At 38.8% G+C, this 21,283-nt stretch overlaps 1 protein-coding gene across 1 annotated transcript; it reads left to right on the forward strand.

The window, feature by feature from the left end:
- Positions 1-15,588: 15,588 nt before the first annotated feature.
- On the forward strand, positions 15,589-16,400 carry LOC115727735 (disease resistance protein Roq1-like). Its single transcript, XM_030658001.1, has 2 exons — positions 15,589-15,627; positions 15,759-16,400. Exons 1-2 carry the CDS (start codon positions 15,589-15,591, stop codon positions 16,398-16,400), a joined length of 681 nt encoding a protein of 226 aa, XP_030513861.1.
- The last annotated feature ends 4,883 nt before the right edge of the window (positions 16,401-21,283 follow it).

Here is a 21,283-nt window from a genome sequence, read left to right on the forward strand (position 1 = left end):
CTCTAGATTTGACGCTGTCATGCTACGAAGTTCTATGCGAGTTATGAACACGAGGGTATATTTGAAGATTGGACCTGCGATGTCGCTGAAATTGTCCGCTATGTTCCGCGCTTTGTTATGCTTGGAATCTTCTTCAGCAGAAATTGCAATTGTTGTTGATGTAAAATTTTCGTTGTTACTTTTGTCTGGAAAAAACAATTCGAAGACGACATTCTTTGACGTTGGAGTAATGAAATGAGATGATGTCACAGAGTGCGAAAGGGACAACCAAGGAATATTCGAAGTCATCCATACCAGGTACAAAAGCATAGACATAGTTGTCTCTCTCTCTCTCTCTTTTTTTTTTTTACAAGTATATTGAAACTCCTAAAACTTGTAACAAAAGTATAATTGAATTTTAAAATATACAAAATATTGCGCGAAACAAGCAATCGAATGATAATTAGACAGAGTAAGAAAATAAATTGGATATCGGATATACGTAGTTTCGTCGTAAAGACCTACATTCACGAAAAAAGCAATAACAAATTCTACTATAGAACAAGCAATACACAGATTACAGACCACGCCCAAGTCACTCAAACACTCTCAGTATTTCTGAAACCCCCAATTACATTCAATAAAGCACACAGTGTTTAACCCACAATTCCTTACGAAATAATCTCTCAATCTCATAAAGGAATTATACAAATCTTACCACAAGATTTAATTAGCTTGGACACTAATTATTTTAGATATAATTGTTGAAACTTCACAAGCCCAAGATGAAGTCCTTATGCAAATCAAGAGTGGCGCCCCAAGCACTCGTGTGTGTTTCTTTTGGATTGTGAGTGCTCGCGGCATCACTTGCAACTTCTCTACAAGTAGAGGGGGCCATTTGGGCCCGTGGGCCCGGAACCGGCCCGTTGACCGGGCCCACGGGCCGGTTCCGGTTCCGGAAACGTGGGAACCGTCCCAAAAAAAAAAAAGTCTGGGCGGAGAGCCGTTGGGCTCTCGCGCCCCGGCCCCCCCTCCCCCCTTTGGGCCGTTGCCAATGTGCAACGGCCAATTGGGCTCTCGCCCCCGGGCCCCCCCTCTCCCCCCTTTGGGCCGTTGCCAATGTGCAACGGCCAATTTGGCCGTTGCTTTGGATAAAAAAAAAAAAAAGAATTAAAAATGATTCTTGCCTATAAATGCATATGCTTCCCCTTTCATTTTTGTCACAAATTCTCTGAACAATCTCTCGAATTCTCTTCGAAATCCTCTCAAATCACTCAAATTCTCCCAATTCTCTCAATCCCGACTCAATTCTCTCAATCGGATTTCCGATCAATTCTCTCAAAAATGGCAAGTGGAAGCAGAAATGCTGACAAGGGCAAGATGACTATGGGAGATTCCGAGTATCCTATTCCCGAATATGATCCTCGTGAGTATGCAAGTTGGGAAGACGACGACGATAATATCAACTATGTCCCGATTCCGAACGTCGAGCACATCCCAACACAAGAAAGTCTTCATCCTCCCACTGGTGTCGAAGAAACGTCAACGGCAAATGAGCCGGAACGGAAGGGCCGAGATAATACATCGGACTTGTGACTACACTTCGACAAGGTACGTGATGAAGTCGAAGGTAAGTATAATGTAAAATGTAAATATTGTTCGCAAATATTTAAATTCACGAAAGGAGACGGCTACGGAACATTCCGTCGGCATTTGACGAAAAAACATCCAACGCAAACGGGGATCGACAATACGCAACAACAAATTTCCGGGTACGCCACTTCTAAGCCTCATCCTTTATTTCGTTTCACTGAAGCACTTTATAAACAAACATTAGGTGAATATGTTGCCCTTGATCATGCTCCGTTTAATACTGGTGAAAATTTAATATGAAATATTTGATAAATACTGCGTTGGTTCCGCAAGCGCCAACTATTCCAAAAAATACTCTTAAACGCGAAGTTTTTCATCTTTATAAAAAAGGAAAAAAATCTTTAGCAAAATTTTTTGCCGAATTCAATGGACGTGTGCATATAGGTAGCAATATTTGGAGTGATCCTTGGCAAATTCATTCTTATATGGGTGTCACGTGTCATTGGATAGATGACAATTGGATGATTCAAAAAAGACTTATTGCATTCCGAGTTTTTGATGAAAGCCATTCGGCTCATAATATTTATAGAATAATTAGGCAAGTTTTAGAAGAATATAATTTAATAAATAAAGTATTTTCAATTGGTTTTGATAATGCCGCCGCAAATACCTCTTCTATTCCCGAATTAGAAAATATTTGCAAACCCACTTTTGGCGGACAATTTTTTCACATTAGATGTGCTTGTCATGTTTTAAATTTATGTGTACAAAATGGTTTACGAACTTTTGACACTTCTCTCGCCCCAATAAAAAGTGCAATTAAATTTTTATGGAGTCGTCCCCAATGTATGAAATCATGGGGAAATTTTTGTAAACAAAATGGGAGAATGGCAAGAAGATTTCCAAAAGATATTCCGACTCGTTGGAATTCTACGTACGAGTTGCTTCGGCAAACTTTTGAATATAAAGATTTATTATGTATGTTTATTTCACAAAATATTCCCGAAATTACTTTACTTCCTCAACATTGGGACGTTTGCAAGAAAATTTTAGATATTTTGAAAATTTTTAATGATGCTACTAAGACTTTATCTGGTATTTATTATCCTACAACGCATTTATTTTTAATAGAGTGTGTTAATATTAGTAGTGTTTTTAGTGAATATGAAAATGATACCGAATTAGGTCAAACTATTTTAGTAATACGAGAAAAATGGTTGCATTATTATTTGCAAATTCCTCTTGTCTATTTAGTTGGTATTGTTTTTTATCCACGTATTAAATTAGACGGTTTACAAGATTATTTGAATGTGTATTATCATGATTGTTTATATTTGGATGATTTAATAGATATTTCAAATATATTATGACATGTTAAAGAATCTATAGTAGCATTATATGGAGAATTTTGTAGTAGATATGGTTTAAGTGATTCTGGATCTTTACAATCTCCCGCCTCACGTAGCGAAGGTGGTAGTTCACTTAGTAGTGGGTATAATATGCTTAAGAGTAGGCAAAAAAAACAAAAAGGGGCAACAGGTAGTATTTCTGAATTAGAAAAATATTTAACCACTCAATTTGAGTTTCGTGATGCGTAACATAGTACAGATTTGAAATCCCGAAGTGGTGGAAGAGTCACCAAATCGAGTATCCAGTTCTCGCCCTCATCGCTCGTCAAATATTAGCAACCCCTTCTTCAACGGTTGCAGTTGAACAAGCATTTAGTTCTCGAGGATTAATTTTGGACTCTCGCCTTCAAGATTAAGCCCGGACTCGTGGAAGCTCAAGCTTGTGTCGGCGATTGGACGAGGGCGAAATATCGACACCAAGAGTTAGATCGTGAACACGAATTTTTTAGCGATGATGTTGGACATACCATCGCCACGGGTACCATAACGGGTAGCGACGATTGACGATGAGGTAAGTTGGGGTTCTCAAAGGTAAAAGAACTACATGGGCTTTGATTCTTCTATCCCCAAGAAGATATGTAGGCGCTTAATAATAATTCATTAAGTTCAAGCCCATTCCTTCTTCTTTTTTTCCCCATATTTTATTACAATGTACAATTTAATTGTATTTTATAATTTATAATTTATTATATTTATTTTATTATTTATTATTTTAAAAATTATTTTTAAAAAGGAATCGGAATGAACCGCCGGTTCCGAACCGGAACCGCCGGTTCCGAATCGGAACCGGAACCGGCCCGGAACCGCCATTATACACGGCCGGTTCCGGTTCCACCTTTTCGTGGAACCGGAACCGGCGGTTCCACCGAACCGGCCGTGACTATCTACAAGGCACATCTTGCTATCCTCCAGAAATATATTTATAAATGCATGGAGTCCCTCTTGGCCGTGAAGTCCCGATAGAATTTGGCCAACGAAGTCAACTTTGTTTTTCTACTTTCCTTGGCCGGTTCTAACAACTCAAAAGGACAGATATCGATGGATTTCAAAATAGATTTGGTCCCATACAAAATCTATGGAATCCGAATATTAATCCGACAATATTTTCCTTCTCTATTTTGCTTGAATGATTCTAACTTGACTTCAAGACAAAATAGGAAACATTCAATTCGGAATATTTAGATTTTCACTTCGAGATTAAATTTGAAACATATTTTTAGCAATCTCCACCTTAACTTGACGTTGGAGTCATATCACAATCGTTGTGTTGTTAATTCGAATTTCATAGCTACTCCTCTCCCAACATGCTCCGATGGGCTCAACTACCACAAACTTCATCCAACTCCAAGTCACGCTTGAAATTCGACATAACGGTGGACCTCATCGTAACACCAACTCCATATGCACTTTTAACTAGTCCATAAGGACTTCCCGACATAACCTTCTCAGCCGTAGATAAAGCAAAATCACTATTGCATCCACATATGTCGGGAAATTGAATACGTACCTTGTCAATATTGGCGATTACAGCAACAGTTGGCTCTACGGGCTCCATCTCATTACAAGCACTATCCGTGTCGATTATTTCACTAGTACTCGCCACATCAAGAGTTTTTTGTTGTAACTCCACCTCAAACCGAACATCGTCTAGATCCGTATGAATACCGCTATAATCACTCCTAGCTTGAAGTACTGAAACTTGCCCAAAGTAACTTCTCCGCTACGAACAGGTGAATTTATATTCGGCCACTACAATTGATAGCCCCACTCACCTCGTGCATAGCCATGGATTATACACTTTGCCCTCACATCGAGTTTACCATCATTTACTCAATAATGACACGAACCATCAAGCATTCTAAAAATAGAATAATCATCAATGTTACCCGACCACTTCTTCAGGAGTCCGATATCCGATCACAATCAATAGAGATCTATTCACTAAGTAGCTCACCATACTAAGTGCATTCGCTAGAATTCTCCTAGTCATACTAGCACTAGAGATCATTTTATTGGAAGTCTCTAGTAATGTTCTGCTCATAAATTCTGCAAAATGTTGTGGTTTAATGGTACTAGTGTAGTACTTCATTATGCCCTTTTTCGGGCAAAATTTATTTACCAACTCCGAGCAAAACTTCATGCTATTGTCGGTTCGCACATAATTGATTGACTTACCAGTCCTTATCTCGTTCAAAGCTCTCGACCACATGTTCCTAACAACAACATTAAACTTGTGCATCTGCACAAACACCTAAATTTTCTTCAAGCGGTTGTTATACCCCTCGAGTAAATGCCGATGTCTCCGGAGCGAAACTTATCAATGTCTCACCTTGAAGGTCATATTAGCCACCATGCTTGATTCCTTTCATTATCACCATGGCACCTCGAACCACCTTCGAGACTATATCTTGTGAAAAACACCCGCATCCAACTAAATCTAGGGTGCACTCAAGGAAATTAAGTTCTTTTTCAATTCTAGAACCTGTCTTACTTCAGTCAATGTCATTACAATACCACCATGCATTTTGATTTTAACATCACCAATACCCACAATATCGTATTCAGCGTTGTTCCCTAACTATACTTTACCACTACCAGTGCACTAATAAAATTTACTGGTTTTTATTTGGTGTAATGTGAAACGAACGACTAGAATCCATGATCCATCCATCAAATAATGAATCCTCCATGACGGACAAGATACTATCGACACTATCAGAATTATCAGCCATAATTGCAACATCATCCGTAGATTCAACTCTAATTTTCTTACATTTCTCGTTTTTTAGCTTAAAGCAGTCCTTTCTAAGATGACCCTCTTGTTACAATTCCAACGAACAACACCACCAGTCCTAGACCGACTATGTCTATTCAAGTTCATACTATTTCTACTAACATGAGTGCCATTTCTTCCGCTATTTTCACCTCCTAAAGCAGTAGACACAAATTCGCCGGATTCTCTTTTATGGATGTCCTCACTCAGAATTACATCTCGAATCCCATCATACGTCAAACTTGCTAACCCGGAAGAATTACTAATAGTAGTAATAGTAGTATTTCAATAATCGGACAATGAGGATAATAGAATCAAAACACATATCTCATCTTCAAAGTTAATATCAACTGAATTCAATTGACTAACAATCACATTGAATTCGATGATATGATCGACAACTAACGCACCTTTGCTCATATTCAAATTAAACGGACGTCATATCAAATAGGCCTTATTGATCGCATATAACTTCTCGTACATATCCGATAGGACTTTCATCACACCCGTAGTAGTATTCTCTTTTACGGTATTAAACGCAACATTACGAACTAACGTCGCCCGAATAACACACATTGCTCGTCTATCCAGCAATTTCCAATCAGCATGCTTCATCATCTCTAGTTTCTCCTCAAAAAGAGGCAAGTGCAGTCTCATCTAATATAGATAATCCTAAATCAGTATCTTCCCGAAACCAAAATTTTTTCCCTAAAATCTTTCGATTTTCACTTTAACTTCATTTGTCGCCATCGATTCGCTTCAACTCAAGCAAGCCTAGCTCTGATACCGGTTGTGCGAAACAAGCGATCAAACGATATATAGACGTAACAAGAAAATAAATCGGATAATAGATGTACTTGGTTTGGTTGTAGAGACCTATGTACATGGAGAGAGCAGCAACGAATTCCACTGTAAAACAAACGATACACAAATTACAGGTCATACTCGAGTCACTCAAACACTCTTAGTTTCTCCCAACCCCCTAATTACATTCAATAACACACAGTATTTAGCCTCCAATTCCTCACAAAATAATCTCTCAATCTCATAAAGGAATTACACAAATCTTTTCACAAGATTTAATTAGTTTGGACACTAATTGTTTCGGATGTAATTCTTGAAAGTTTGAATGCCCACGATGAAGTCCTTCTGCAAATCAAGAGCGGCGGCCCAAGCACTCACGTATGCGATGCTTCCTTTTGGACTTTGAGCGCTCACAGCATCACTCGCAACTTCTCTGAAAGGCACACCTCACTATCATCAAGAAATATATTTATAAATGCATGGAGTCTCACTTGGCCAAGGAGTCCCAACAGAATTCGGCCAACGAAGTTGACTTTTGTTTTTTGCTTTCCTTGGTCGGCTCTAACTACTCAAAAAGATAGATATCGATAGATTTCAAAACAGATTTCATCCCATACAAAATCTACGGAATCCGAATATTAATCCGACAATATTTTCCTTCTCTATTTTGCTTGGATGATTCTAACTTGATATCAAGACAAAACAGGAAATATTCACTTCGAAATATTTAGATTTTCGCTTCATGCTCAACTCGATACATATTTTTAACACAAAGCGCAACCATATCCTAAAAATTATTGAATTTATGCAGTTGAGTCCTTCCGTTTGCTCCATTCAGTTTGATTAACCAAGAAAGCTAACATGGTTAATATTTATTTCCTCTATCCTGCGTGGTGTTGACTGGCTAAAAGGACATCATTTTGGTCAAAATTGTGATTTTCTAATACAAATTTTATTTAAGTCATTAAAAAATACAAAGCCTTCATGGATGTTATCCTTGGTAGGACATATCTTCAATTGTGAGTGTAATGGAGGAGCGAACTCGCCGCAAAGTATCCGCGTAGATGTAAGAGCTGGAGTTGAGGACACCTTCATCGAGCAACCAAATTTGAGAATCGTAGGGTGATGCGGTTTAGTTTGCCGCAATTCAACTGGAGTTTCTACATGATTTTGTCAAGTATGTGTAAGAAAGATGTGTCAACATTATGATGACGTGTGTTATTCCGCTTGTCAAATCTGGTTCAATGTGTTCACATTCTTATTTAGTGTAAGGTCTGGCTTACAGAGTGCTTGGTCACAAACTTTGAGAGAAAGATGCACTTGTCATATGTGAGCTGGATGCTCTAATTCGACGGGGAGTGTTAAAAGAATTTATTTCAATCGGGATCTATGGAGATTCATTTTTTTTATTAATTGATATAACAATGGATTTTGTTATAATCTTCATTCAACTAAAGGTTTTGTTTTGTCAATAAATATTTTTCATAAGGTGAATTTTTTTAGCTTAATTTCCGTCTTTTATTTTGTATATAATGAACGATCATTGCGTAAATTTTGAGTAGGGATTTGTTGACCCATATTAAGATATGGGTCAACAAAGTTAGTATGCTAATTAATGTAGCATACTATTACTGTACCCATCGGACTTACATATTTAAGTCTAGACTTGATATGTGTCATATCGCTCATTGTACCACTCATTTAAATAGTCGCTTCTCTCGCGTTTGAAAAAAAAGAAGTAAATTTCATGGTGGTCAATAAGTTCTCGTGGAATTTGTAATCATATCAGTGACCTTTGATTTCAATCACCAGATACCTCAAAACTAATATTGTATTTTTCAGAATCTAATGCGGACAAAAATTCCGACAAATAAAAAGTAATATTTTTTAATGGCAAGAGTACACTTTAAGTGATAATATTTTTATACGGTGCTTCCTTTGATACCAAAATTTTTTGTCGGCTCACTTAAGTGTCAAATCAGAGAAAAAACGATCATTTAAGTGCTAATGGCGAAAGATTCCGTTCAAAGTAAACACGTGGCATTTTTATTTAAAACAATTTAGTAACATGGCATTTTTAATTCAAATGATTTAGTGACATGGCTCTTTTAGATAAAAAGATCAACTCCACGTGTGCAAAGAGAACGACATCAATTGATCGATATGGCTCGGATGTCTTAAACTTATAGCACTCAAATGATCACATTTTACGACTTATGGCACTTAAGTAATCAATTTCAGAAAAACTTGATACTCAAACGATCATAATTTACAACTTATGACACCAAAAGTCTCTTATAGAAATTGGCTAAATGACGTCGTTTGTACTTTAGAAGCTAACTAGGATCTCTCGCGAGCCATGCATGATTAGTTAATTAATAAAAAATTGTGAACTATGATTTCCTGCCGGACTCACCGGAGTTGGCACTGAAATAACCGTTTTACAAAAAAATTGACACTTAAATGATCCCAAAAAAAAAATGGCACTAAAGTGAGTGCTATACACAAATATTGTCACTTGAGGTATCCTTCCGCCTTTTTTTTTTTACCGTGCAACGTACTCAATTTTTTTTGGTCGAACATATAAATACTCATTTATACATAAAATAATATGTCATCTGATAGTTATTTTTAGATACTCCCGTGATACATGTAGCTACTCCCACACATGCATCTCGAGCCCCGCCCTCCTTCGGTAATTTAGGACCTCACATCCTAGTAGATTCGGAGCGGGAAAAGCCCCGTGACTTGCAAAATCGAAGACTTGGAATGTCAACTCTTCGTGAACCCGCATGTCATGTCCCTTTCGCCTCACGTTAGGGACCACAAAGATGCCTTACGAATTCAGCTCAGTAACCTTCTCTCCTCCCGATTTTCTCCCATCTAACAAAAGAAGAAGCTTTTGATCTTCCGCTTGGGGCTATCCCTTTGGTTCTCCGAGGTTTTCCATTTACGAATGGCGGACGCGGCCAAAGTTCGGCTGTTTCGGTGTCCCATTTCCGTGTGCTGCTTGCCGGAGCTTGCCCATTACCCTTTTTACAAGTGCGGTGGTTGCGGGGATGTTCTTCGAAGTGAAGTTTCTTTTTTTCTTTTTGTTTTGCCCTTTTTGTCAATATGAGTCTTGTTTGGTTAATAGGAATATTGTGGACGGTAACATGGAGATGAGTGGTTCGCGATTTACTAAAAAGTTGAGGCATTATGTAAGATGCCTTGGTCGGAAATTTGATGTTGAAGGAGGCTAGGGAGGTTTAGTGGGCATTGGAAAGTACCTGATGCAACTCAAAGCCTAGTGCACTTTTTTGCTGCAATGACCAAGATTCTCTAATGGCCTTTCTCGGCGTATGTTTCTGAACAAAAGGTAAGAACTTTCAATCTCACAAGCGGGAAGAAGGAATAGCAAGCGACCAAATTGGAGATAACTTCTGGTGGGGATTGTGCATCCTCATCCGCAGTTAGCACAAGGCGTATAGAAGCCACTTAGGAACTTGCCCCGTAATTCAGCACGAGTACCCGAAATGACAATACTGCAAGAAGAAAAACATCACCAGCTCAATCGTGTAACTGTTGTTTTCTCAAAGAACAAAAGAAAAATTGACAGCAAAAGTTGTGTATTTGCAGTAAGTCGAACGTATGGAAAGGAAAACCGCTTATGTTCTTATTCGTAAAACCGAAAAAAATACTTAAATACAGACTAAAGCTTTTTTTTTTTTTGGCCCACTAAACACACGTTACCCACTAAGTAACAGATTGCTTGATCCACAAAAGTCAGCAACAAACTAATAGAATAAATCCGTAACAAACTAACAGAATAAATTTGCAGCAAGGTAACGGAATAGATAACATGCAACTAAACACCCCTACAAAATAGGACTCTAACAAACGGACTCAACAGAAAATAGATCGTGCGGCCTTGATGCATCAACACTCTCCTCCTGGATCAAGTGTTGCACACTCCTAACTTTGCCCCGAGAAGTTTGAATCAACCAACATGAAACGACTTAGTAAATATATCTGCAATTTGGTTTTTCGAACTGCAGTACATCGGGTTCACCTCTCCAGCCTTTTGCACTTCTCTCAAGAAGAAATATCTGACCTTAAAATGCTTTGTTTTTCCATGAAATACTGGATTACGTGAAATGGCCAGAGTAGCTTGATTATCCACAAATACTTCTATGCCTTCTTCTTGCTCCAAATACAGATCATCCATCGACTTCTTCAACCATAATGCTTGATTCACAGCTGCAGTAGCTGCAATGAACTCAGCCTTCGCAATTGATTGTGCTACTATTTCCTGCTTCTTTGAACACCAGGAAAAATATGCCGACCCAAATGTAAAGCAATAACCTGAAGTGCTCCTCATATCATCCACTGATCCTGTCCAGTCACTATCAGAATACCCCCGCAACTTAAACTCCTGAATTTTGTAGAACTTAATTCCATATGAAAAACTACCTTTCAAGTACCTCAACACCCTCTTTGTAGCTACCATATGCAAGCGACTTGCACAATTAAGAAATCTAGACAAGACACTTACAGTAAACATGATGTCCGGCCTAGTTGCGGTGAGATACATAAGACAGCCAATCAAACTTCTATAAACTCTTTCATTTGCGGGTTTCGATCCATCCTTCTTTTGAAGCTTTTCCTTCTGACCCATTGGAGTACTCGCACTCTTGCACTCCTCCATGTTGAATCTCTTCAGGATCTCCTTCAAGTACTTCTAACAAATAAAAACTTCATTTTGAGTCCGCCTAACCTCCATCCCCGGAAAATACGACATCTCACCAAGATCGGTCATTTCAAACATCTTCATCATCTCTTACTTAAATGCGATATCTAGAGCACTATTATTTCCCGTCACCAAGATATCATCCACATAAAGAGACACCAACTCTAAGTCGGATACTAACTTCTTGACATATAGAGTGGATTCACTGAGACTTTTCTTGAAACCTAGACACAACAAGTACTCATCCATCTTACTATACCATGCTCCGGGAGCTTGCCTCAAGCCATAGAGAGCCTTTTTCAGCAAATAAACTTTCTCCTCTTGGCCTGGTGTGACAAAACCTTCTGGCTGCTCAACATAAATCTCCTCCGACAACACTCCATTCAAAAAAGCAGATTTCACATCTAACTGATACACCTTCCATCCTTGTTGAGCTGCCAAAGCAAGAGTCATTCTAATTGTATCCAATCTTGCAACAGGAGCAAAGGTTTCTGAGAAATCAACTCCCCAAACCCGTGCATATCCCTTCACCACCAACCTGGCCTCATGCTTATTCACTAAGCCATCAAGATTGAGTTTGGTCTTGAAAACCTATTTTACTCCAATTACCTTCCTGTCTTTAGGCCTCTCCACTAGCTCCCATGTCCGGTTCTTTTCTATCATGGCCAACTCTTCCTTCATTGCATTCATCCACCTCTGATCACTTTTAGCTTCCTCATAACCAACAGGTTCTAAAACAGCCACACTACACCTCTGATATATATCGGTTAGAGATCTGGTACCTCTAACCGAAACATCATCTACCAACTTGTCGGGTTCCAGTGAGACCTCCTTGTGCTTGCCTTGTGACTCCTCTGTCCAGTCCCATTGCTCATCTTCCAGGAACCGAACATCCCCGCTTGTGATCACCTTCCCTGTTTGTGGTTGATAGATTTTGTAGGCTTTTAACACTAAACTATAGCCAACAAAGATTCCAGGTTCGACTTTCTCCCCGAGCTTGTCTCTCTTGACCTGTGGAATATGAGAAAAACATAGACAACCAAACACCTTCAAATTTCTTAGAATTGGCTTGACACCAAACCAAGCTTCAAAGGGAGTTTTCTTCTCCAATACCCTTGTAGGCGGTCTATTCAGCAGAAAAACTATCGTGTTTGTTGCTTCTGCCTAAAATTCTTTTGGCAGATTCTTCTCATGCAGCAGACACCTAGTCATCTCCATAATGGTTCTATTCTTCCTCTCACTTACTCCATTTTGTTGTGGAGAGTAAGGAGCACTAAGCTGATGCTCAATTCCAGCCTCTTCACAAAAAGAGTTAAACCTACGCAAAGTGTATTCTGTTCCATTATCGGATCTAATGACCTGAATCTTGCGACCACTTTGGTTCTCAACCCATCTTTTAAACTTCAGAAATACCTCGGTAACTTCTGACTTTTGCTTCATGAAGTAAATCCAACGCATTATGGTATAATCATCAATGAAAATAATGAAATATCTGCTGCCATTTAGTGAAGGAGTCACTTGTGGACCATAGAGATCTGTATGAATCAGGTGCAGCTTCTCCGTAGCTCTCCAAGTGGATTCTTTGAAGGGAAGTCTTGTCTGTTTGCCCAGCAAACAGGCCTTGCACTTTGTGATTTGCTCCTCCGGACTTGGTAACCTAGTTGCCATTTCATTCCTCTGCATGAACAAGACGCCTTTATGATGAAAGTGCCCTCACCTCTTGTACCATATCTCTGAAGCAACGGCCCGGCACTTGAATGCCACCTGATCTTTCTCGCAAGGATTCGGAGAAAAACTCTTCTGTTGCATTTTTATCTTGAACAACTCCTGACCACCGGAGTCAAAGATTAAACACTTCCCCTCTTCAAATATCACCTTAAATCCTTTTTCTACCAACTGTCCCACACTCAGCAAATTCTAATTAATCTCGGGCACATACATCACATCAGAAACCAATTTAGTTCTAGCACAACTCTCTATAGCTACGGTCCCTTTACCTTTCACTTCTAAATACTCCCCATTCCCAATCCTCACTCTTGACTTCAATGACTTGTCAAGGTCTATAAATAACTTTTCATCACTTGTCATGTGATTTGTGCAACCACTATCAACAAGCCAACTTTCACATGGAGTACTAGAAGAGAAACAAGAGGCAACAAACAGTTGATCTACCTCTTGCTGGGCTGCAGCATGTGCCTCACCTTGTTGTTGATCTCCCTTCTCTTTGCAAAACTTCTCAAATGTGTCCATGCTCATGACATTTTCTGCACTTTACATCCGGCCTCTTCCAACACCTAAAGCGCAGATGATTCCGTTTTCCACAGTGCTGACATGAGGAATACCTTCCTTAATTGTTCTTGGAGTTGTATGCACCGTTCTCTCTTGCAGCAGCTTCCGAACCACTACCGCTATTCCATTTCTTCCCTTTCCACTTCTTGCCTTTCCCTCCTACATTCCGTTGTTTTTTGGCCCGCAAAGCACCTTTTGTACTTCCTTCCAACCTCATTAACCTCCTCTTCTCTTGTGCTTGTAGAGCACTAAGCAATTCTGCCAACTTGATCCGAGACAAATCCTTGGTATTATCCAAAGAGGCAATGGTTGCCTCAAACCTTTCGGGCAAAGAGACAAGAATTTTCTGCACTAGCCTATTATCGGAGAGGTCGGTGCCTAGAACTCTTGCCTGATTTGCAATGCTTATCAACTTATCGGAATGCTCCTTAATTGTCTCGGACTCCTTCATCTGCAGTCTCTCGAAGTACGTGATCAGATTTAGCCCCTTCATGCTTCTAATCTTCTCATCTCCTTGATACTCATCTTTGAGGAAGTCCCAGATAGCTTTGGCTAATTCACAAGCCATAATTCTGCTGAAAATAGCAGGTGAGACCGCAGCATATAAACAAGACTTTGCCTTTGCCTTCCTTGTCGTCTTCTCCTTGTGAAACTTGATCTGATTGATGGTTGGATTGTCGGGAAGGGGAGCAACTTCATAATCTTGTTCCATGACTTCCCAAAAATCACAACCCTCTAGATAGGCTCGCATTCTCACCGCCCGGGTTTGATAATTTTCTCCATCAAACACCGGTGGAGCCATTGAAAAAACACTCGATCCCGCCTCCATCTTGCCTTCGTCTTCTATGGATGCGGACACTCCTCTCAATCAATCTCACAAGTCACTCACAGCCCCTTAAGATCAAGAAGGCTCTGATACCAATGTTGTTTTCTCAAAGAACAAAAGAAAAATTGATAGCAAAAGCTGTGTATTTGCAGCAAGCAGAACGTATGGAAAGGAAAACTGCTTATGTTCTTATTCAGAAAACTGAAAAAAATACTTAAATACAGACTAAATCTTTTTTTTTTTTTGGTTGCCCACTAAACACACGTTACCCACTAAGTAACAGATTGCTTGATCCACAAAAGTCATCAACAAACTAACAAAATAAATCTGTAACAAACTAACAGAATAAATCTGCAACAAGCTAACAAAATAGATAACATGCAACTAAATTCCCCTACAAAATAGGATTTTAACAAACTGACTCAACAGAAAATAGATCGTGCAGCCTTGATGCATCAACAGTAACATCTTCATCTTCCACGTCATCTGGATATGACTATGACGTTATCTTGAGCTATAGATGACCTAATACTTGCTGGGGCATCACGGATTTCCTGTATGCAAGCTTATGAGCTGCTGGAATCCACACATATAGAGATGATGAAGAGCTGAGAATTGGAGATGAGATCAGTCCTGAGTTGCTCAAGGCAATCAACCATTCAAAAATTTCTATTCCCATCTTTTTCAGGGGCTATGCCATTAGTAAATGTTGTCTGAATGAGTTGGTCCTAATGATGGAGTGTAGGAAATCAAGGAGACAAAGGATCGTGCCAATTTTTTACTATGTTTCACCATCCGAGGTTCGTCATCAAACTGGGTCTTATAAAGTGGCCTTGTTTCGCATGAGAAGCAATTTGACCCTAATGTTATCAGCAAGTAGAAGGTTGCTCTCAAGGAGGTTGGTGATCTAAAAGGGTAGGACATTGATTCGACAACCGCTAGGTACTCAGTTTTGTGGTTTCTACTTATCTGATTCATCGTAGCTTCTATATAGTGCTCAACATACCATCTTCTTCAAACTTCAAATTGTTTTTCGGTTTTGCTTTCACAATATAAGACATGAAGGAGAGCTTGTAAACCTTATTGTCCAGAAGGCTATAGCTGAGTTGAAAAAGGCTTATCTACTGGTCACTGAATGCTTGGCCGGCATGGAACATCATAAGAAGGAAAATCAATAGAATGGTATATGGCGATTCAGATGACATACAAATTCTCGGAATACATGGTATGGGGGGTGTAGGAAAGACTACTCTTGCCAAAATCATACACAACCAACTATCCCATCATTTTGAAGATTGTTGCTTTCTTTCTAACGTCAGAGAAACCTCCCATCTAAAAGGAATTGAATGTTTGCAGAATCAGCTACTCTCTGATATCCTCAAAAGAAACTGGTCGGATATCAGTAATGTTGATGATGGAATAAAGAAAATAAAAGAAAGGTTGTGTGGCAAAAAGGTTCTGGTTCTACCTGATGATTTTGATGAAAGAATTCATTTGAATGCACTCATGGGAAGGCCAGTGTGGTTTGGAAAAGGAAGTAGGATGATTATCACCAGTAGAAACATGGGTGTCTTCAATGTGCCTGAGGTGTGTTGCATTTATGAGCTTACTGGAATGGGCTTCAAACATTCTCTTCAACTTTTTTGCAGACATGATTTTAGAGGAGATCATCCATCGGATGAGTATGCTGCTCTCCCCAATGAAGCAGTAAAAATTACAGGAGGTCTTCCTCTTGCTCTTGAGGTTATAGGTTCACTACTATGGGGTAAAAGCAAAGATGTTTGGGGTGTTACATTGGAGAAGCTGGAAACGGTTCCTCATGAGGAAGCTCAGAGAAAGTTAAAAATATGTCATGACGCTTTGCATTATCGGCAAAAGCAGATCTTTCTTAATTGGCCTGTTTTAACGTTGGATTTGATAAAACGAATGTGCTTCACATGTGGACTTCCGATCTCTTCCCAGGTGAAGGTCTTCAAGCCCTCCCGCAGAGGTCTTTGATAAGAATTGTAGAAGCCAATAAGCTATGGTTGTCACGTTGAGCCAAGAGACCTTGGTAGAGACATTGTTCGCCAAGAACGTGACAGGGAGCTAGAGAACAGACCAGTTAAAGGAATCCATGAGGGAGCTTTGGACGTTTGTGATGAGGCAGAACATTTATTTGACATTGTTCAGAGCACAATGGGAGTGGAAGCTCCCTCTGATATTGGAACCTTGTCCTCCTATTCTCTTGTCAAGCAGAGACAGAGTACAAGTACGGCAACATTATCAGGTGGTGGGCAACGAGGAGGAAACGTAGGTCCTGGACGTCCTAGAAGGACGAGAAGTAAGATAAAATTAGTGGAAAATCGTACTTCTCTATGTTCCTGCAATGAGAAAATCGTATTGTAATATTTTCACATCCTTATGAACTGGAGAGTTAGCAACTTAGCATCCATCCGCCACTGACAGTGACTGTATATCCAGAACTAAAAATCTCAGAATTTCCTTATAATTTCCTCAACGAAAACTTCACGGAGTAAAGAAAATTCAGTGCTGATACCAGTAGTAAAAACAAAAATGCAGCCGGATATCAGCCGAATCCGCACGGGCCATTTGAAGCCATTGGCACTCCCAAAAGAACACAAATTTCCGGATTTTGAGGTTTCGAGCGACCAAGTTTGAGACCCCGCAACTCTGTCGTCCATGACTGGTTTCAAAAGATTCAGGTAATTATGGAAACAACCCACGAAATATTGCAAGTATTGATGTAATGTCGAAGGAAATCAATCGCTTGGGCGCTTTTGGCCTCGTTTTCCATAATCGCGCAAACAAATCGCACGAAATGAGCAGCATTAGAACCGTAACTCGGTAAAGAATACAAAAATACCTATGAATCTTCCAGATTCCCGCTAAACAACCCACAGGCCCTCGCCCAGGGGCCAACAGCCTCTTGCCGGCCCAACCAATAAAAGAAAAATGAAAAAAAAAAAGAGATAGAAAAAATTATTAGAAAAATAAAAATAATTACAAAATTGAAAAAGTGTTGCAATATTATTAAAAATTTTCTATGTCAGCGTTGGTCGGCCAAATAGACTGAGTTGACAAAAAAAATTAAGACTAAGTTGGTACAATTTCAACGGGTTTAGGACTTCGACCAAAAAATTAAATATATGATTTTTTTTTTGTAATTTTCCGCTTGGTCTCATTTTCCATGATGAGAATCTCTCCCTCTGTGAATGACGCTAATTATTAGAGTTCGGAATCAGACAACCTCACAACCTCTTACCTTCCATAGCTACCCTTATGGTTCTTTGTCTTTACCATTATCTTATAATAAGGTGTTTTCGGGGTATTTGGCTTAGTATTTCATTTTTCATTTTTGTGCATTTTTTTTTTGGTTAATACCACGAAAAATCCTAAACTGGAACACTTGTGAAAAATCTTTCCCAAACAATTTTTTTACCACAAAAAAAACCTTAAATTAGTATATTTGCGACAAATTTACTCCAAACGGGTACACTTATAATTAGTTTACCCTTCGTTAGTTTTCGTTAAATCTAACAGTCAAATTGCTGAGTTGGATAACATGTGGCAGTACATAGATGTAACAGTTTAGGGTTTCTATCCTATGTTTTTCCCATGTGTATCAATTTAAGATTTTTTTCATGGTATTAACCTAATTTAACGAAGATTGAATTGGTGAAAGGTGTACTAGTTTTGGGTTTTTCATTTAAAAAAATTTATTTAGGGTAAGTTGATCACAAATGTACCAGTTTAGTGTTTTTGGTAGTTAAAAAAATAATTTAGGATAAATTTGTCACATGTATTTTAGTTTAAGGTTTTTCATGGTATTGATCATTTACTTTTTTATACCCCTACGACTCATCCTTAATCAAACATTCGCGGCTTCCAACACACTTCTAAAAGCTTACGACATTTCTCCTTCAGATGTTGCATTTCCTTTAGATTGGTTTCCTACTGTGGCAACTGTCATTTTATAGTTTAAGTAGAAATGCTTTTCCGCTGAACTAGGGAAAATTTTAGCTGGGCATGACCTTTTAAATTGGCCAAATTAAAAGGTGGGACAGAATTGACACAATCTCATTATGTTTACGATTTTTTTTTTTTTTTTTTTTTGGTAACTATCCCGAATTCAAGAGGCAAATGGTAATGTTTCTAAATAGAAGCCCCTCCATTTACCTAAATACCGTTAAGACTACAATACGGCACAAGAACTTAAACGAAGACATTCAAGTAAATTTGTATACTTAGTTCCAAATTGAATGATCATAAACCAGCGATTTACGTTCTTTGAAATAGCTCACTCCTCCTTGTCATCGGGCATTTCACCCGAGATTTGGTTTTTCCCGTCAAATGGTTTACATCGTTAATGGGCAATACCCAATTTCAAGTGCCTTCCTCTCTGCTTATCCGCGATTTCTTGTGCTTTTTGGCGAGGAGAAGGTATACGCATTTTGTTTATTATTACTTATTAGCTCTCTACTGTGGGCTCTTCGGATATGGTTGGAGCTGAAAGATCAAATTCGACTTGTAATGATTATTATAACGAGTGCCTCGAAGATTTCTCAATCATTCAAAAGATGCGATTCATTGCAAGAAGGGCCCAGACATGTAGTGAATTTGCCGTTTGTAGTGGAAGGGATATAGATTAATTTCAAAATGAGGTGTGGATTTTCATTTAGGCGCCAACGATTTGAGCGGAATTTTTTTTTTCTAAAGAAATAATATATAGGTGGCTATGTTTTGGTTGGTAGTAAAAAAAAAAAAAAAAAAAGGAGGTAGCCAACCATGTCTTGCCATGTTAACTACTACTTATACAAATAATTAGGACATATGTTTACTGCAAATGGAGGGCCAAGGTCCAATGTACGGAAAAAATTTAGCCTAAGCATGTGATTGATACTGCCTCTGTCATTCAATTATCATTAAACAGAGAGAGAACTCTCCAACTACCGATAACTTTTGAATTTGAACATAGAGGTAGAACCGTCCCCAATTGTATTTGTGTGAACTAGTTGCCGAGGCTCCGCGCCAAGAATTCTTGTATGCAATCCCGAACATGAGCTCACCTCATCTCGGCAATTAGATAATAGAGACACCCACGTAATTTGATGGTTGTGGTGGAGTGGGCTCATATGCACGGGACGCACGTAAGATTTGCTCATTCTTGACTGGCAAACTCTCGAGGATAATGCCTAGAAAGCAACGACTAAGCACTCGCAGAGGAAGATTACTAGAAGTGAAAGGAAAAACCCTACTTGGAGCAATAATGGGAATGCTCATTCACCGGATAATGCCTAGAAGGCAACCCCTAAGCACTTCGATAAGTCTAGGTCCACACACCAGCTTATTATTCTAATTACATCAATTATATTGGTTCCTAAGCCTGTGCTTCCCGTTAATGAAATGGCGACTCTCGAGAGCCCATGGGAACAACGGGCCGCTTGTTAAGGATCAAATGACTGCGGATTTTTTTTTAGTCAATTGACAAGGACGTGTATGAGATGTGTCAACAATGTAGTAAATTGCGATAATCTTAATATGTTATCCTATTTAATTATTTTTTTGTCAATAATATGTTATCCTATTTTATTACACATATTGACACATTTTTAGACACGTTAGTGAGGACCTGGGGATTTTTATTACATTTAGAATTGAAAAATCAAACGAGATCTTTGACCACAAAATCTAATTTTTTCTAGCAATTCTGCAGTTTTCCTACTCAAGTTATATATTTACCAAGGAGGAAAAGTCTTTTCTAGGACACATTTGCTGTCTTACTTGACGAATTATCTGAGGTAAATACGTGTCTAATGTGGTAACTTTTTTTGTGATGATAATTGAGCTCATGGAACATTAGATATGTCATAAATTATGTAAGAATATTCATTCTGTGAAAACATATTTTCGAATGTAGTGAGAGGCATCTTCGAGTGTTAAAACATTGTTTTACGGGTAACGTCGTTAACGACATTTAACCTTTTGTGTGTGAAAAATATGGTAAGAAGCCTCATTTTCATGATGACGTGTTCTCAAGTATCCCTCTTCCTAGTAAACACGTCTTTAATGTCATAAACAATAGAAATACCTTTTATTTCCTATAAAAATTCATTTCATATGAGAAATGGTTAAAAAAAAAAGGCCTTCGTAGTATATGGCAAAATAACTCATCTCACAATTAATGGAACTTTGAGTTTAAAATTTGATCGATTCGTGGGAAGTTTGTGGGATATGTGGTTAAGACACAGAGTAATATTACCTTTTTCTTCGGCAAAAAGACACTAGGAGTGTCAATATTTATCTACGGTGCTAACTTTAGTGCAAATATTTTTTTTTTATCATTTGAGTGTCAATTTTTTCTAAAAAAAGTTTATTTCAGTGCCAACTCCGATGAGCTTCGCCGGAAATTTGACGTGGCATCTACATGGCTTGCCGGAACTTCCAAATCAGCAAAAAAATAAATTAAAAATCAATAAAAAAATCCATATAATATTGAAAAACATAAAAGTAAACTAAAAAACTAAAAAGGGGGGGAGGGGAAGGGGGAAGCAGTTATGGTGGCGAGGTTGTGAGCCCTCGCTCCCGCCGCCCCATCATTCGTCGGCAATGGCCGGGGAGGGGTGAGGGACGGATGAGGGGAGGCTTGGTGACCCCTATCGAGGCTCAACCTCGCAAACCCACGGCGAAGCTCGACCTTGCCCAGGTCTAATAAATAATTCAATGGGATATAAAACTCATGGCATAAATCACCTAATGTTAAAACCCAAATCAAAAGCTTTTGATACGGTTGAACCAAGAGCGTAGTTCACATTTGTTGACACTTGAATTTTCTTCCGCATGTCCAATTAGATAAAAACTTGAGATTTGGGATCTTTGGT

The sequence above is a fragment of the Rhodamnia argentea genome, chromosome 4 (genome assembly GCF_020921035.1).
Source record: "Rhodamnia argentea isolate NSW1041297 chromosome 4, ASM2092103v1, whole genome shotgun sequence".
Lineage (NCBI taxonomy): Eukaryota > Viridiplantae > Streptophyta > Magnoliopsida > Myrtales > Myrtaceae > Rhodamnia > Rhodamnia argentea.